This window comes from Typopeltis vanoorti, chromosome 3, assembly GCF_054136105.1.
Source record: "Typopeltis vanoorti isolate ZY-2024b chromosome 3, IOZ_Tvanoo_1.0, whole genome shotgun sequence".
NCBI classification, from domain to species: Eukaryota; Metazoa; Arthropoda; class Arachnida; order Uropygi; family Thelyphonidae; genus Typopeltis; species Typopeltis vanoorti.
In genome coordinates, this window is record NC_143551.1 from 164,046,365 (window position 1) to 164,063,514 (window position 17,150).

Consider the following 17,150-nt stretch of genomic DNA (forward strand, 5'->3'; position numbering starts at 1 on the left):
ATATTTCGCTGCGCCAGCCAATATCCTATAACAGAAGAGACTCTTGTTCAGGGAAATAATTCAAAACTTAAAAGGATACACACAATAATTTATCTCACACTAGCGCTGTGCAGATTCAGTTAGCAGTCGTAGACCGAATCTCACTTAAACAATTATATCTAAATTCCTTCCTGCCAAAAAGGTTTAATTTCATAAGTGGTGGTTTGAATTCTTAATCAGGCATAACTCAGGTATAAGGTACAAAGCATGTTTATTGGAAAACACAAAACATTTACAGTTATGTAAGCTTAAATACTCAATGGATCAAAATTCACTCTTTCAAAATTCAAAATTCACAAGTTAAGGGTAATACTAAAGCACAATGAATCAGAGCAAGTTAAATCCTTCAATTATGAAAGGATAAGGTTAGCTTTAAGCAAAGTACTACTACTATATAATTCCCTTCACAAGTTACTCACAGAATACTTATTTAACACTTTCATTAATACTCTATCAATGATTACCTTAATTCTAAATTTTATCTAAGCAACTCTAGCCATTCACAAATCACTGCCTATTTAACAACTCTTCTTTGCTTCACAAGGGCTTAATTAATTCAGTCAAATTCTCACTAAAAGTTCTCTACTAGTGTCCTTTAGTTACAACACACACAAATTTCCTTTTCCTCTAAACAAATTTTAACATAGAACGAAAACTCTTACATTACCGGATCCTTTCAGATTTCATGCCGCCATCTCATGTAGGTCTGGATTATCGTACTGCATATTCTTCGGCTGTCTTTACGCCTGGCGATGTACTACACTTTTTCTTCTAATCGTTTCCGACTGCTGCGTGCTGTCTACCGCTCCGCAGGAAACTTTCTCCAATGGGACATTCTGCTAATTCTCGATTCCACATAGGCCGTCATATCGCGATCAGCTCCGCTTGAAAATCTTCAAGCATTCTCAAGAAAAGAACCTGCTGTCCGTCATTACCATAGCCGACCCACCGCTCTCCCACGAATCCTCCGACAAACTCCCCCTAAAACTCGAATCCGGCACTCGAAGATCAAAAGGTCAAAAGCCTCCTAAAACGTCGTGCTTCGTCTTTTATTTGCCCTATTTGGGCGTCCTCTATTCAATGCAGTTTTCACCCACGAACCCCATCGTTCATGCCCCTTGGGTGATCCTACACTCTCGCTAACCTGTCCGGTTACATTATTCTAGGTAGGCACTCTGACGTCATATTTCCGCGTAGGTATAGCCTCCATCGCTACGCTCGACTTGTACTGATTATACGCAATTATTCCAGATTACTATTATAAATTTTTCTCAGAATTTCGCAAAGTACTAGACAGCTCACTTGGGAATTACAAATAACCTAAAAATAACTCTCACTATATCGCACACATGGACTATACATTATTACAAAACATAAAACAACACTTTATAATTATTAGCCGATGTGCAGATATCTCCTTAATAAGTAGTAGTTTGTCATGTTAAATCCTGAATAAAGAATTTACTTGTAAAGCTCTGCATTCAGGATCTAACACATCACTATCACACAGCTGAAACATTTCCCATGCATCAATCTTATAAAAACCTTTTAGTAAATTAAATGTTTCTATCATATCCCCTCTTCTCTGCCTATCAATGAACCTTTGCAATTCACAAGCTCTCAATCTATCAATGTAGGGAGCATTTTTTACATCACTCACCAACTTAGTCACTCTCCTCTGAACCCTCTCCACAACTTCCTTATCTCCAAGGAATCATTCATTTTCACAATCATCTTCTATAATACATTGATACACATTATATTTCCCATCTATTGTTATTGCGAAGTGTTCAAAAACAGTGGACTTTGTTGACACTTTTTTTGCCATTGTGAATTTTTTCATGGGGTGCCGCTTTCATTAATATAATATATAAATTATCATAAAATATGTTTTATTTTGAAATTTGCAAAGAACTTGAAATTAAATTATATTAAAAATATAACCTGAAAAAAATAGGTTGATCAAATTATTGAAATAGGAAATTTTAACATATTATTTATATTACAATTTAAATTCATTAGGAGTTGGTACATTTTTACCGACTCTGATTCCAGTAAACCAAGAATTGCTTCTGACTCTGACTCCACATCTCTGCTTTTCACTATACATAGTGACAAGAGAGAGTGGAGTGGAACTTAAGCAATCTATTTCTCATGTACAGCTGCCAGGCAATGACAGCACAAATCACACCCAGTTTCAATGTCAGAGGTCCAAGCAGCATCAATGAGTGAACAGTACAGCATACCATGGGCTATGGCAATGACAGCACAAATCACACCCAGTTTCAATGTCAGAGGTCCAAGCAACATCAATGAGTGAACAGTACAGCATATCATGGGCTATGGGAGTCGATGCTGATTTATCATCCAACACCATGGCTGTATTCATGCTGAGATTTTGTAATATCTCAACATAAACACAGTGAGTTCATCTATCTCTATTCTTGTCTTGATGTTTACTGCATTGGTGACTGCATCATCTCTACCTGGATGATTCACTTTCAGAAAATGATCACTCTGTAATTCAGCTGTTTCTTCTGCTTTAGCCACCTCTTTACTATTGTATTCATTAAAATTATCACTCCATAATTATTCTTATCTTTGCTGACCATATAGTGAAAGAACTCTTTGGAATTTCATTTGTACTGCTTGGTTAATTTTCTCTTCTAATCTAATTTTGACTTCCTCACATTGTTAATTACTAAAACATTATTTTTTTTACTTCCTCACATTGTTAAAACATTATTGCTCATGAACCCTGATAACCTTTCTCCTTATATACTCTCTATAATGTTTTTTGTAGTGCCTGCTTAATGATGTTATTCATCTATTTAACTCCCTCATTAATCCTTTTAACTTATTTTACAGCTCAGATTGCAATCCACAAAAATACCTGAAGTTCTAATTTGGTAACCTCTAATGTTGTATAAATTGAAGTTTTTATTGTTATTTTTAAAGCTTTTCACTCCAACCCAACAACTGTAAAAAAAAAAAAAAAAAAAAAAAAAAATCTTGTCCATATAATCTGTATCAGATTAGGACTCTAGATCTTTTTGCCTGTTACAGTTTTATGTTCATTGTCACTTGTGAATTGAAACAATTGTTTGTGTTTTGAAGATGCTGATTTGAAATCCAGCAAAGTAAAAGCCAGTTATTATTTTTTTTAAATTTGTTGTTTTGGTATAATGTAATAAGTACATGAGGAAAACTACAAAGTTGGCGATTGGAATGAACTAATTAAGCAGCTTTGAACAGTACCATGCCTTAAGAAACCAAGATATGTTTTTAATGCATGAGAGGTCAAAGGATATTTAGAGGATATATAGAGGATATATAGAGGTCAAAGGAAAGCAGAATCAGATTGAATGACTAGACCTTGTGGAATGTCCAACACCTGAGCCTGTCCACAAGGTCTAGTCATGCAATCTGATTCTGCTTTCCATAAATATCCTTTGATCTCCCATACATTAAAAACATATCTTGTAGTTTCTTAAGGCAATGATACTGTTCAAAGCTGCTTAATTAGTTCATTCCAATCACCAACTTTGTAGTTTATCTCATACTCCTTAATTAAAAATTTAGAATCATCCAGTTTATGTTCCTTTAGTTGACGTCTCCCTTGCGTTATGATTATTCACTGAACTAATTTTGTGATACATGCTATCCATATCTTCTTTTGCTTTCCTGAGCCTATAGTATCAACGAACTATATATTTGGTTCAAATGCATAGCCACTCTCAATTCATCCTTCCTTCTGCACTTCTACTTTTGCTGGTTACAGTTCTCCTGTTGTCTTCAGTAGTACTCCTCCTCCAATCTTGTTCTTTTTATTCTCTCTGAAAATGCAATATCCTTTACATTCTATCCTTTGACTATATCTTAGTCAGTCAACTAAGTCTCACTTATACCTAGAATTTTTTGCCAATTGAAGCTAACTAATGCCAGAAACTTCTCACCCTTATTACTAGAATATCTGGCATTGGAATACATGCATTGCAGTATTCCAGCAAATACTACTTGTATATTTTAATGCCTTATTCAGATTTGAAACTTTATTCAGCATTCTGTGATCTCTCTCTTGGTCTCTTATTCACCTCAGTGGAGCTTACACACGTGCTTACCTGCATCATTCTTAATAGTTTAAATTTCCCTGATTTTGCACATCCATTCTTTTAATGAACAAAGCTTTCTACAGATAACCTAACTCAAAATCCATTTAAATGCACTCAGGTACATGTACAAGTCCTTTTGTTCATCGGTTTCAATTCAAACGTCTAAAAACTTCATTTCTTCTACACAACTTACAATTGCTTCATTTGCAATCATGGTTCTTCTCAATTTTCTGCTATCATACCTTGACAAGGACTTGAACTCTTTCACTTGTTTTTTTGTTTATTCCAAGTAACTTTTTCATATCACCTTGCATAGCATACTTTTTGCCTTGCAAGTAATTTGTTTTGGCAAACTCTGATATCACCACTATCTTTAATTCTTCCAGGAAGGCATGATTTAGTCCCACACTCTTCTAGCACATCCATGATTATCAAATTATACAATATTGTCTCCTCACAATGCCTTTTTTCTTGTTAGTACTCTCCCTACTCTTTTCTCTCACCTCTCCTTTTTGTTGTTTACTTTTCTCTGCCATGCTGTTAGCTAGTTGCATTTTCAAATACAACTATAATAGTCAAATATAAATATAAAAGTCAAATACCAAAACAACCTCATGTGCCATTTCACTCATTAATGCCACCTTATTTTCCTCATCTTTCTTTACTTCTTTTGTGTTACCCTTCTTCTCTCATTTTCAAATTTTATACTTTGTTTAGCTTCACTTATTTATGTATACCTCTTTTTGTTCTCTACAACAGTGCTTCCCAAACTTCTGGATGTCAGGGCTCCCTTTGCAAAAATTAAAATATTTCACGGCCCCATTGAAAAAAAATCGTAATAGAGAGATATATTATTATAATATTTATTGTATTTATATTCAATACAAAACATACACAGCGAATATTGCAAAAATCAAATGCACATATTACATTTTTTGCCTCTTACCATTTGGTTCTGAAGACGATGCGGGCAGTTCTGGTAAAATATGAAATACTGTCCTTTTTTTTGAGTCTGTTTCTGCTTCTTCTGATTGTTCGCAGGAATTTTTTTTTATTTTTTATCAGCCACTTATCCATGTCAGGGTTAAATTTTTTAACGTAGAATAGATCAAATAATATCGCCACTTACCGATACTGGCACACCACAGACGGATAACATGAAATTAGTGAATATTACCTGAATAAGGGAATCCCCGGACCAGGAACATTTTTCTCTTTTGTGACTTTTCTCCCTTTAAGGTAATTAAGCCTGACGCGAAACAGACAGCAAAGGCAGGTTATTAAAATGTGCATGTGATTGGTGTGGTATTAATAAAGATCAAAGCATAGCTGACAATTGAGTTGAAATGCTAACTCTCTTCAACCGAATTCCATATGTGAAACTGCCATAACATCATCATCATCAAATTCCTGCCATGTACCCTCAAGGGGTGTACAGGATATGACAGTACTACATGAAAAAATTACATCATTACTAACTTCCTATCTACAATTTTCCTCCAAATCAGTCTGTTACTTGTCAAGACTCCAACATTATCAGATCTTATATTTCTATCGTCTAAGGCACTTTGTACCGTATCAATCCACCTATATCTTGGTCTTCCTCTGGGTCGTTTTCCTGCCAACCTGGCAGAGAACACTTGTTTTGCTAATCTTTCCTCTCCCATTCTATTTAAGTGACCATACCATCTGAGATTAGCTCTGCTAACGCATTCCTGGATGCTGACAATGTCAAGTTCTTTCCTAATATCCTCATTTTTAATATGATATTGCCATTGATGCCATCTGTTCATGCCTCTAATCTTTCTCAGGACTCTCATATCTGCAGTTTCTAGTCTTTGGTCAAGTGTTTTACTTCTGACCCAGCTCTCAGATCCATAAGTTAAAATTGGTTTGAACACAGTCTTGTATACAGCTAATTTAGTGTTCCGACTAATTTCTTTCTTATTCCATATGAATTTATTCAATTGACTTCCCACGATACCAGCTTTGCTGATTCTGTTGTCTATTTCTATATTTAGTTTACCATCTTCAGTAAAAATTGTGCCTAAGTAGCTGAAATGTTTTACTTGTTCCACAGGTTCTCCATTCACAACACAGTTGACATTTTCAATGATTCTGCCTATTTTCATTGTCTTTGTCTTTTTATTGCTGACCTTCATACCATATCTATTACAACAGCTATTCAATTTAGTCAGAGAATCTTGCAGACTTGTAGCGGATTTATTTAGAAGTATAACATCATCCGCATAAAGCAAAGAGCTGACATTAACATCTCCAATTTTGATATCAGGTTTAATACCACATTCCTTCATAATGTGATCCATATAGATAATGAATAACAGAGGGGATAATGTACATCCTTGTCTCACACCAGATTTAACATTAAACCATCTTCCTGTACTTCCTTCAATTCTAACTGCTGACTCACAACTCAAATAAAGACTAAGTATTGCTTGATATAATGCCCCATTGACACCATATAACTGCAGCGTATTGAATAGCTTCTCTCTTGGCACCTTGTCATATGCCTTTTCCAAATCGACAAAACTTAAATACAGATCTTTGTTATATTCCCATGCTTTCTCGACTATTTGTCGTAAAGTGATGATCTGATCCTGACAGCCTCTATTTGGCCTGAATCCAGCTTGTTCTTCACCAAGCTTTTCTTCCACAATTCTTCTCAACCGTTTCTCAAGTATACTTGCATAGATCTTGCCAGGAACACTCAGTAGGGAAATACCTCTGTAATTCTCACATTCAGTTTTATTTCCCTTTTTATATATGGGTACTATGAGAGCTCTACTCCAATCATCGGGAATTCGTCCCTCTGTCCAGGCTTTCTGAACTATGCAGTGCAGCCACTGTAAGACTCTTATACCATCATACTTCAGCATTTCTGGTCGAATATCATCTACTCCTGCTGCCTTTCCACATTTCAAGCCTTTGATGGCTTTTTCTTCTTCAAGTATGGATATGTATTCCTGACTGCATGCCTGGTCAGGGTTTTTTATCACTGTGCTGTCATCACTGCTTGTTTCATTTAGCAGTTTTTCAAAGTAATTACTCCATACTTCAAGGATATCTTTTTCTCCTGTTTTCATTTCACCTTTATCATCTCTAATTCCTTTTACAGCACTCTTTCCTCCATTCCTAAGCTTCTTCAACAACCTCCAGAATATTTTGCCACCTTCTTGATATTTATTTTCTATATTCTTGCCAAAGTCCTCCCATGACTTTTGTTTAGCTAGTTTTACACACTGTTTAGCTTTCTTACATTTGTTTCTGTATTCTGTAAGAGTAAAAGCTGACTTATTTGCCAGGAACTTTTGATATGCTTTCTTCTTTTCCTTCACTGCCTCTTTAACTTCCTGTGTCCACCAGGGAGTTCTGATTTTTTTATCTTTGCACACAACCTCACCACATGCCTCTCTGGCAGAATCAATCAATGTTTCCTTCAGAGTTTGCCACTGAATCTCCAACGTTTGATTCCTGTTCTCAAACTCTTTCATTTTCTTTTCAATAATATTTCTGTATTTTAGTCTACAGTTTACATCTGAGAGCTGCTCAACTTTTATTCGCTTTAAAACTTTCTTACATGTTATTCTTTTCAATATGAAATTCAATTTTATCCTGCTCAAGACTAAATAGTGATCACTTCCAATTTCAAATCCTCTGTACACTCTGGTGTCCTGCACCAGGGAGAAAACATCACTATCAACAATAACATAGTCAATGAAACTTTTCTTATTCCTAGCCTCTTCTCTCCATGTGAATTTGTGCACATTTTTATGTTGGAACATAGTGTTAGTAATAACCAGTCCATGTCCTGAGCAGAAATCCAACAGATATTTGCCATTATTATTAGCTTTGCTCTTTTCTCCAAATTTTCCCAAAATATTTTTGTATGTCTCACAATCATTTCCTACTCTACTATTTAGATCCCCAACAAGGACCAACTTTTCCTTTTTCATTGTGTCAGTTGCTTTTTCTAAAGCGTCAAAAAATTCCTCCACTTCTACCTTAGTAGAACCTTCTGTGGGACCATAGGCACAAATAAGTCTCATTGTCCAGTTCCCCATTCTCATATTTGCCCACATTACTCTACTTGAGACTGACTGCCATTCAAGAAGATTAGCCTCGTATTTTGTGTTGAATACTATGGCTACTCCTTCTTTTCCTTGATTGTCATTGCCTGAATATAACATTTTGTATTTATTGCTCAGAAAGATCTCACTAGTTTTGGTCTTTTTTGTTTCAGTCACCCCTATTATGTCGATCTGGTACTTATCTAATTCCTCAGCTAGCTCCATTTCTTTGCCATTCAGGCTTCTTACGTTGATAGTACCGATCTTTAACTCTGGTGATGTTGAGTCGCTGTTCGCCCTGGTTCCCTGGCGAAAACAACGGGGGCCTTGTTTAACCGGGCGACGCCCCAGCCGGCATGAAATTTTGTCATGTTGTACCATCATTTTTTATTTTGGTTTAACCAATTAGAATACAATTTGGTCGGCTAAATCCCAAATTGCCAGCCCATCCTCGTTCGTTCAGTATCAAAGTAGATACCCAACAGGGTGCACCACGAGAAGGTGAGGATTGGACATTAGGTCAGAAGCCCTGGTCGGTTCTCCGCATTCCTTTAAAGGCTATGTGGAGGTCTCCTCTCAGTTATACAGCTTTGACCCTTAAGCACCCATTATATATATAATATATATATATATTACTTAGTTTTAACACTTTTACGAATTTTAACACGTTCGGTTGAATTTTATTGCTGCCTTGGGAAATCGAACTCGCACACATCTAATTAATAACAATAGTTTTTAGTTAGATAGTGTGTTTGCCCATGCAACATATGGTTTTGTTTCAGTCTATACAGCATAGTTTCTGTATGAGGGGGGACATGTGATTCATTAATTAGTGTGTTTTTATCCCAGTTGTCTCTAATTGCACTATTTGTTGAGAAATATATTACATAGACTCCTCATACCTTATTCACTGGCATAATAAAAGTACTTGTTTTTATTGCCTCTGCAGTATAGTGGCTGTTAGGGAGGGTGTGTTGTTTACCACTGCGATTTACTATCTCCCCACATGAACTTGTTTAAGCTTTATTTCATGTGTGAAGCATATGCGAAACTTTTATTGGTAACAGAAAACTAGCTCGGATGACAGTGATAATATAAAACGAGTTTAGATATGTATATAAAGTCAGCAGTCCCTGATTACGAACGCGTGATGAAAGGGACAGGAAGATTTGGAGCTTCCCTGGATAGCATTCGAAGTAAATACAATTAACCACTGCTTTGAAATGAAACATATGAATAAGCAGTATTTACTTATATTCATTAAGTGCCGAAATATGCAGGAAGCAAAGTTTGTGAAACAACACCAATGTGTGAATTTTTCCATTAAAATATAAAAAATAACAAAAAATAAATAATAAATAATAAAAGTTAAATACGTTTCTTTTAAAATAAAAAAAATCTACTTAGTCTTAAAACATTTTAAATTTGTTTTCATTATTTCATGGCCCCCCCTCAACAAAACCTACGGCCCACAGTTTGGGAAGCGCTGCTCTACAACATTAATATATTTCTATGTTTTTGCAAACAGTCACCATACCACTATCTCTCTTCTGACTTGCTCAAATATAGAATTATATAAAAATTTTACAAAACTTGCACTATATAATTCAGAGGTTCAAATTCTAGATGATTGATAGAGTTCTTATAGTGCTCCTCCTTAAAATGCCATGCTGGCCAGTAGCATTGGCAGCTTAATCGAAGGCCATCATTTTTTTTGTTTATTTTTAATATACCAGGAACCAAAGTAAACAGTGAAAAGTCAAATACCAAAACAACCTCATCAGAATTGCAGATAAGCACCAACATAAGAAACACCTACAGTAAAGAAGCAGAACTAGCAGAAGAATAAACCATGTTGACGTGATTGATGTTGCTGAGATGAAGAACAGATGCAATGCTACTAAATAACAACTATTTAGTAGCATTGCATGCTGAATAAGTTATATTCAGGCAGTAATGAGTTGAGAAAGTAAGCAGTTAGCCCGAGTATTTGACACTAAACACAAAGATAAACTTCTTTTAATAGCAGGCACTTTCAAATATGTGGACAAATTTTAGAATGTGAAATAGGACAATGAGACTTATTTGTGCCTATGGTTCCCAAGAAAGTTCTTGTATGGAAAAGAACTTTCTTGTATAGAGTTATTTAGAAGACAGAGAAGGCAGATGACATATGGAAAGCTAGTTCAGAGCAGGAAATGAATCTCTTGTATTTTGACTTGATTCAGAGAGAAAACAGAGCCTAATAATTTGGATGATTTCTGTTCAGCATATGGACTATTGTGTACTAGAACATTACTATGTTCTAGTACACAGATGTGTACACTCACATGGATACGATGTAGATAACTAAGAAAGGTCTTTTTGAACTATGTTCTGATTCATAGTATTATCTTCATATGCTAGTTCAGAGATTAAAAGAGGATATAGTAGATTTGAAATATGAAGTGATCATAAGTAATTTTGAGTAGGATAAAAACAAGTATCATATTGAAAAGAAAAATATGTAAAATTTTTTTTAAAAGAATCATAGTTGAGGAATATTCATAGTATAACTGTAGAATCAAATATACATATATCATTGGAGAGAAAAATAAGTGAAAGTGTGAAAACAAGAACCAAACCTTGGAGAATCGATGTTAAAATGTGAGGGGGGGATTATTGGAAATATTGGAAAAAATTGGTTCAGGGTAAAATTCAAATATGTATGGATAAGAATATGATACTCTATTGTGGGACAGTAGGGGTTTCTGAAGGTGAGGTCTTGTCTTGTTAATTTACTCACTTTCTACAATAAAGTGACAACTCTATTGAATAAGGGAAATTGCTACACAATGATATTGTTAGACTTTGCAAAGCATTTGTCAAGATATTACATGGATTTCTATTATTTAAGGTGGAACAAATGGGGATGGACATGAATCTATTGACTTGGATAAGAGGATATCTGGTGTATATACATCAGAAAGTAGTATGTGGTAGAGGTGAATCAAAGAAAAAGGCAGATGAACAGTGGTATGCTGCTGGATTCTATACTTGTGCCATTGGTCTTCAGCTTGTATATTAATGATATTATGAATGATCTGAGGATAATATCCAATTATTTGCCCATGATGCTGAAGTGAGGAGAGTACTATAGTTCAGTTTGTGTGAACTTTGGGCACACTAGAAGAACTGCTAGCATCCATCTTGAAGAACACAGAAGTATGTCCACCATCTGCACTATAGCCTTTTCAGGGCAGAATGGAAAAAATCGAATAGAAAATACCTCCCTCTTATATAGAAGCAGATTTAAATCAAAAAGACTATTTTTGGAATCCATTACAGCACCACAACATTTTCCAAACTTAAACAAATTTGGTTGCATCACATTACCAAAAATCTAGGACACCATCATTTTGAGGCTAATTAACAGAACAATTAATATTCATTACTGTGAATGATTGAAAATTCATTCATTTATTAAGATTTCACCCATACAGTGCATTTCAAAATAAACATTCCCCATCTTTAGAATTATTGTGCTTTTTTATAGTTATATTTATTTATTTTTTTTATTTATAGTTAAACTGAAAATTTTCATAATCTTTTATGCACGCAGTCCTACAATCCTCAGTCTTGTTTTTTATGAGATACTGTTTTTGATTATGGGAATTTCGCTTTATTTTGGGCCTGTAATTTTTTTTTTTTTTTCATTCACTTTGTGGTCCTTGGGGAATCTTACTTATGAAATATATTTTGAAATAAATAAATAAATAAATAAATATATATATATATATATATATATATGTATATGTATATGTATTTTTTTTGTTGTTGTATAGTATTTTTCTGTGAAGTCAAACAGCTTAACACAAGAGAAAGAACGGTAAGATTTATAGTTAGTTTAAGTTGGTAAAGAACAGTAACATTTTTCTTATTTTTAGTTAGTCTACATTTCATTGTCAAATATACTAAAAACATGACATTTAATAGTCCAAAGAAACTGTTAATGTGCTAAAATTTTACTATGCTCAGCTACGATGTATTTTTGAGCTATTTCAAAAATTTATCCATCACCTTTCCCTTTCATCCAGTAGTCTAAATTTCACTGTGGATTCTCTCTTCCTCCTCATCTTGCTTATTCAGAGAAAGTTTTTCCACTTTTTTTATGTGGAACTTCTATTATTTATTTATATTTTTAGCTTTTTTAATGAAGAACTTGGTTAGAAAGTAAATTATCTTTGACAAGAATTTATATTCTTGTTTCAATCAAAGTTACACTTATCTTATCTTATTTAAAAAAAAAAATTACACTTATCAAAGTGTAAACAAACAAAGTTGCACATGAACTATCTTCATGACCAGGCTGCTTGTACACATCAATTTCCTCATTATCTCTTGATGCATAACATACTTCTCTTCAGATGTGTATAATGATATGCATTTTATAGAGGATGGCTCCATGAAAACACTGAAAGCTAAGTCAGTGTGGAAGTCACATATTTTTCATATACAAATAGTAAAATGCTTTATCATTGTACTGTTAAAATACTCTGGATCAGAGAAAGTTGCAAAAAGTTTTCTTCTTGGTTAGAAAGGCACTTATATTAGAAAATAATTTTTATTCTTAAGTATAAAGAGCTAATAAGCTTCATTTCGGCAATGAAAACATTACTAAACATTACATTATGGAAAATACCTAAGAATAGCGATCTGAACTTTATTCACCTTTGCAACGAGTTGCCCGAGATTGTACTACGTACTAGGATCACTTGCATTGGCTAACGCTAGTGTCGCCGATACTTTATAGTTTACTATATTTGGCAAGAAACTCTCTGATTCCAATCTTTGAGTTTCTTATTCGGTTTTAAAACTATGTGGGATTTAATATCCCCTTAATTTTAGTAATAATTTATATTCTTTTATTTCTTTATCCAAGTAATAAGCAAACAAAGTTTGTGTGCAAATTATCTTCACAATTAGGCCACTTGTATGTGAATGCAGTGTAAGCATTACAAAGAAAACTCATAATATGTAAGTTTTTAATTACAGGTCACACTCAAAATGAGGGTGATAATGTCCATATCTTTTATTGAAAAAAGCTGTTAAAAAATTCTAACCTGGAACTGCATAAACAGAGATTTTAATAGCATTGTATACAGTTGCTGTTAAAATCTCTGTGAGCCATTTCTATAACTACATAAGGCTTTTGTTTTTTTCTTAGAAGTATACAAATTAAAATTATATACTCAGTGGGTGTTTATACAGGTCCAGGTTATGCTTACACTGCATTCACTACATAGAAATAAGACTTTTTTTTTTTTTCTGCTACCCACAACAGTTATCAGAGTAGAAAATCATTTCCAGATAATCATTGGTTCACAATTATTGACATCTTTTCTAAATTCTTCTAGGTGCAAGAGCCACTTTCAACTGCTTTGTGAATAAGACTGTCACAAATGCAGATGTCATTTTTCCAGCACAACTAACAGAGCCCTCGCTGTTTAAAGTTTGTAGTGGCACTCTTCTTGCATCATCAGATACAAAAATTTAAATTAACATAAATTAAATAATTAAAAATTATTCAGGAGAGACCTGGGTTTGAAACCCATCTAGGATGCAAAGAACTTTTATCAGTGCTTTTCAACTGAAAACTGGGTCTTGCACAGAGCTGGCATGGTTTGTCCTTCTGGAAACTCATATTTTTCATCCCACAAAATGGACAAAGCAGTCATAAGTTGAAGTTCTGTTTGACTTCACAGAAAAATCCTATACAACAAGAAATCAACTTTGTAAGTTACTCCGAATGTCGTAAAATGTTGTTTTAGTGGCTTGTAAGAAGAAACAATGGCTACTCTTGAATCAGACGAAGAGAGGAATAGTTATAATTTATTCATATTACTCTATTTAATCAGCTAGATTAAATCTCTATTTAATCAACTGCACTCTGGTGATCAGTTTTGTGAGTACATTTATGTTACTATACCAGAGTGTAGATGAGCCTCCATAGTTAATTTGGTTTTGGTGATGCTCTTTGGTTGGAGAGATCTGGGTTTGAAACCCATCTAGGATGCAAAGAACTTTTATCAGTGCTTTTCAACTGAAAATTGAAAAGTAGGGATCTAATGACATTGTAGATCCCTACTTTACAGTTTTAACTATGCATTACTAACTTAAAATCAGTGATTTTAGAGTTGCCACTCTTCTCACTGATGAGCAATATTTATGACTTTGAAGCCTTGATTTTACAGGGTGGCCATAAAATAACTTTCCCTCTTTGGAGACATCTGTAGCTAAAACCAATAAACGGAATGAGACCAAATTTTATATTGAGACTTTTGAAAGCATGGGGAGATGATTTCTGCGAAAAAAAGATTTAGTACTAAAAGTCACCGATAGGGGAAATTCTGGCACTGGTGGAGCCGAAAACAAGTGGATAATTACATTAAAGGCAGGTAAAATGGAATAATAACATTTCGACGGTGTAAGTGATAGCCGCGTCACTCATTCCAGCTGGATATGTGGTGCATTACAATGATAATAAGAATAATAATAATTATAACTAAAACAACGACTTGCGAGAGACACAGAAATTAATGTAGTGATTGAACTCGCAGGAAATAATGTTTTATTCATCAGAATCAGGGTCATCTGGACCACATACACGATTTTCAATGTGCTGACCTTTCTTGTGTACAACAAATTGCATCCGATGTGCGACATGCTCTACAGCTGAGCGTAAGGAGTCTGATTGGATGTTCATAATTGGATGTTTTATGTTCTCTTTCAAGACATGCAAGTTGGGAACACCACCAACGTACACAACAGATTTCAAATACCCCCACAGCCTAAAGTCACATGGAGTAATGTCCGGGGATCAAGGCGGCCATGCCGTTGGAAAGAACTGATAACCCTCTCATTACTGAAACGCTGGCATAAATAAAAGGTACTGTACTTGAACGTTCAATGTGTGCTCGTGCTCCATCCTGCATAAAAATTATGGAGTCCAAACATTGTCTTTGCTGCAATGCAGGAATTGCAAAATTTTCCGGCATTCGTCGATAAATCTCTCCAGTAATGGAGCAGGTTACAGGACCTGTAGGGATAATATGCTCAAAAAAGTATGGTCCTTTTATGAAATCAGCTGTGAAGCCACACCACATGGTTACTTTTGGAGAATGCAATGGTACTTGCTGAATCGCTTGGGGATGTTCAGATGCCCAAATTCTGCAGTTGTGAATATTGACCGACCCATTCAGATAAAAATGAGCCTCATCACCCCACAATATTCTCCAAGTCCAGTCATTGTCGACCTCCATACGGGCAAGAAATGTTAACGCGAAGGTCATGCGCTTATCATAATCTGCGGTAGTTAGTGCTTGCACATGACTGAACTTATACGAATACAAGTGAAGCATTGTCCGTAAGATTTTCCGGACTGTACCATAAGCCATATCAAGTTTGCGAACTATTGCACGAGCTCTTGGACCAGTACTGGTCCCTGTGTTGTCGAACACTGCAGTAGCAACATCTGTTACTATATCTTCTTGCACTGCTTTCCGTCCTCTGCCAGGTGTAACTCCTAGTGATCCAGTTTCTTCAAACTTCTTAATCATATCTGTCAGTGCTACAGCTGACATAGGACCTGTACGCAGGTTATGAAGCCTTCTAAATTCCTGAAGGGCTGCTACGGCATTGCACTGTTTAAGGTAAAACTACTTAACAAGTAAAGCATGCTGAGGCAAGGTAGGATGCATATTGCACAATTCGTCAGTCATTCAAATAATTGCCTGAACGTTCCAAATTCCTTTTTAAGTGGAATTGGTGGCGCTGCTGTCATGTACGCATAGTAAAATTTGCACAATCCTTCTTACCTGCATTTACTGCAAGCATTTGACTGCTTCCGGCTCTGCCAATGCCAAAATTTCCCCTATTGGTGACTTTTGGTACTAAATCTTTTTTTCGCAGAAATCATCTCCCCATGTCTTCAAAAGTCTCGTTTCTGTTTATTAGTTTTAGCTACAGATACCTCTAAAGAGGGAAAGTTATTTTATGGCCACCCTGTATTTATCTAATTGTCTTAAGCAATTTGAGATAAGATGTTGTATAATTCATTGTACATCTTATCAATAAATTCACTCTGATTTTGTTGATTCAGATTTTTCAATGATTTTGAAATCTTGTTTCTTTTAAAGTAGAATGGAATAATTTTTGTTTTTATTTACCTAATTCTCTTAGGCAATTGGTGAATTTGTACTTACTGATCCTAATATGAGAATCAAATCAAAAGGCAATATTTATAGCATCAATGAAGGATATGCAAGCAACTGGGATAAAGCTGTCTCTGAATATGTGCACAATAAGAAATATCCTAAGGTAAATTTCTAATAGTTATATTAAATATTAGATATATATTATTATTATTATATGGATATCTCCTAGAGCACCTGCGTAGCTCAGTAGAAGTGGCATTTGCACTCTACGGCGCTTAACTGCAGACAAAAGACTTTGGTTTGAATCTAGTTGCCGATTAGAGGAACATTTTCTAAGCCTTTTCTCGACTGGTTCCTGAGTTAGTCAATCTCTTGCATGGGCAAGCAGGATTTTTTGTCCTGTAAACTCAAAAAAAATGGCCGTTGAACTCACACTATTCTCAAACATTAAAAATATTGTGTTAGGGTTAGTGACCATGAGATGGAGCACTTGTTATAATCAATATTAATAATATAAGAACATCAATATTATATTGATTATAACAAACCTCTGAAGTCTGGTCTGGCGCAGCACAGTATTGACTCTACTCTTAGTGTCCAGCGGGATAAAGCAGTTCTCCTTCATAGATCCAGATTCAAATATGAACGCTTATTCAAAGAAAGTTGTGAAACTATTATTATTGATGTTCTTATATTATTAATATTGATTATATTGA

At 34.8% G+C, this 17,150-nt stretch overlaps 1 protein-coding gene across 1 annotated transcript in view; it reads left to right on the plus strand.

Annotated features, from left to right (window-relative positions):
* fbp (fructose-1,6-bisphosphatase) overlaps positions 1 to 17,150 on the plus strand; it is a 116,889-nt gene that overhangs the window by 36,371 nt on the left and 63,368 nt on the right. Inside the window, exon 4 of the mRNA XM_090416178.1 lies at positions 16,460 to 16,597. Coding sequence (XP_090272304.1) covers positions 16,460 to 16,597 — 138 coding nt within the window. The remainder of the gene's footprint in view (positions 1 to 16,459; positions 16,598 to 17,150) is intronic.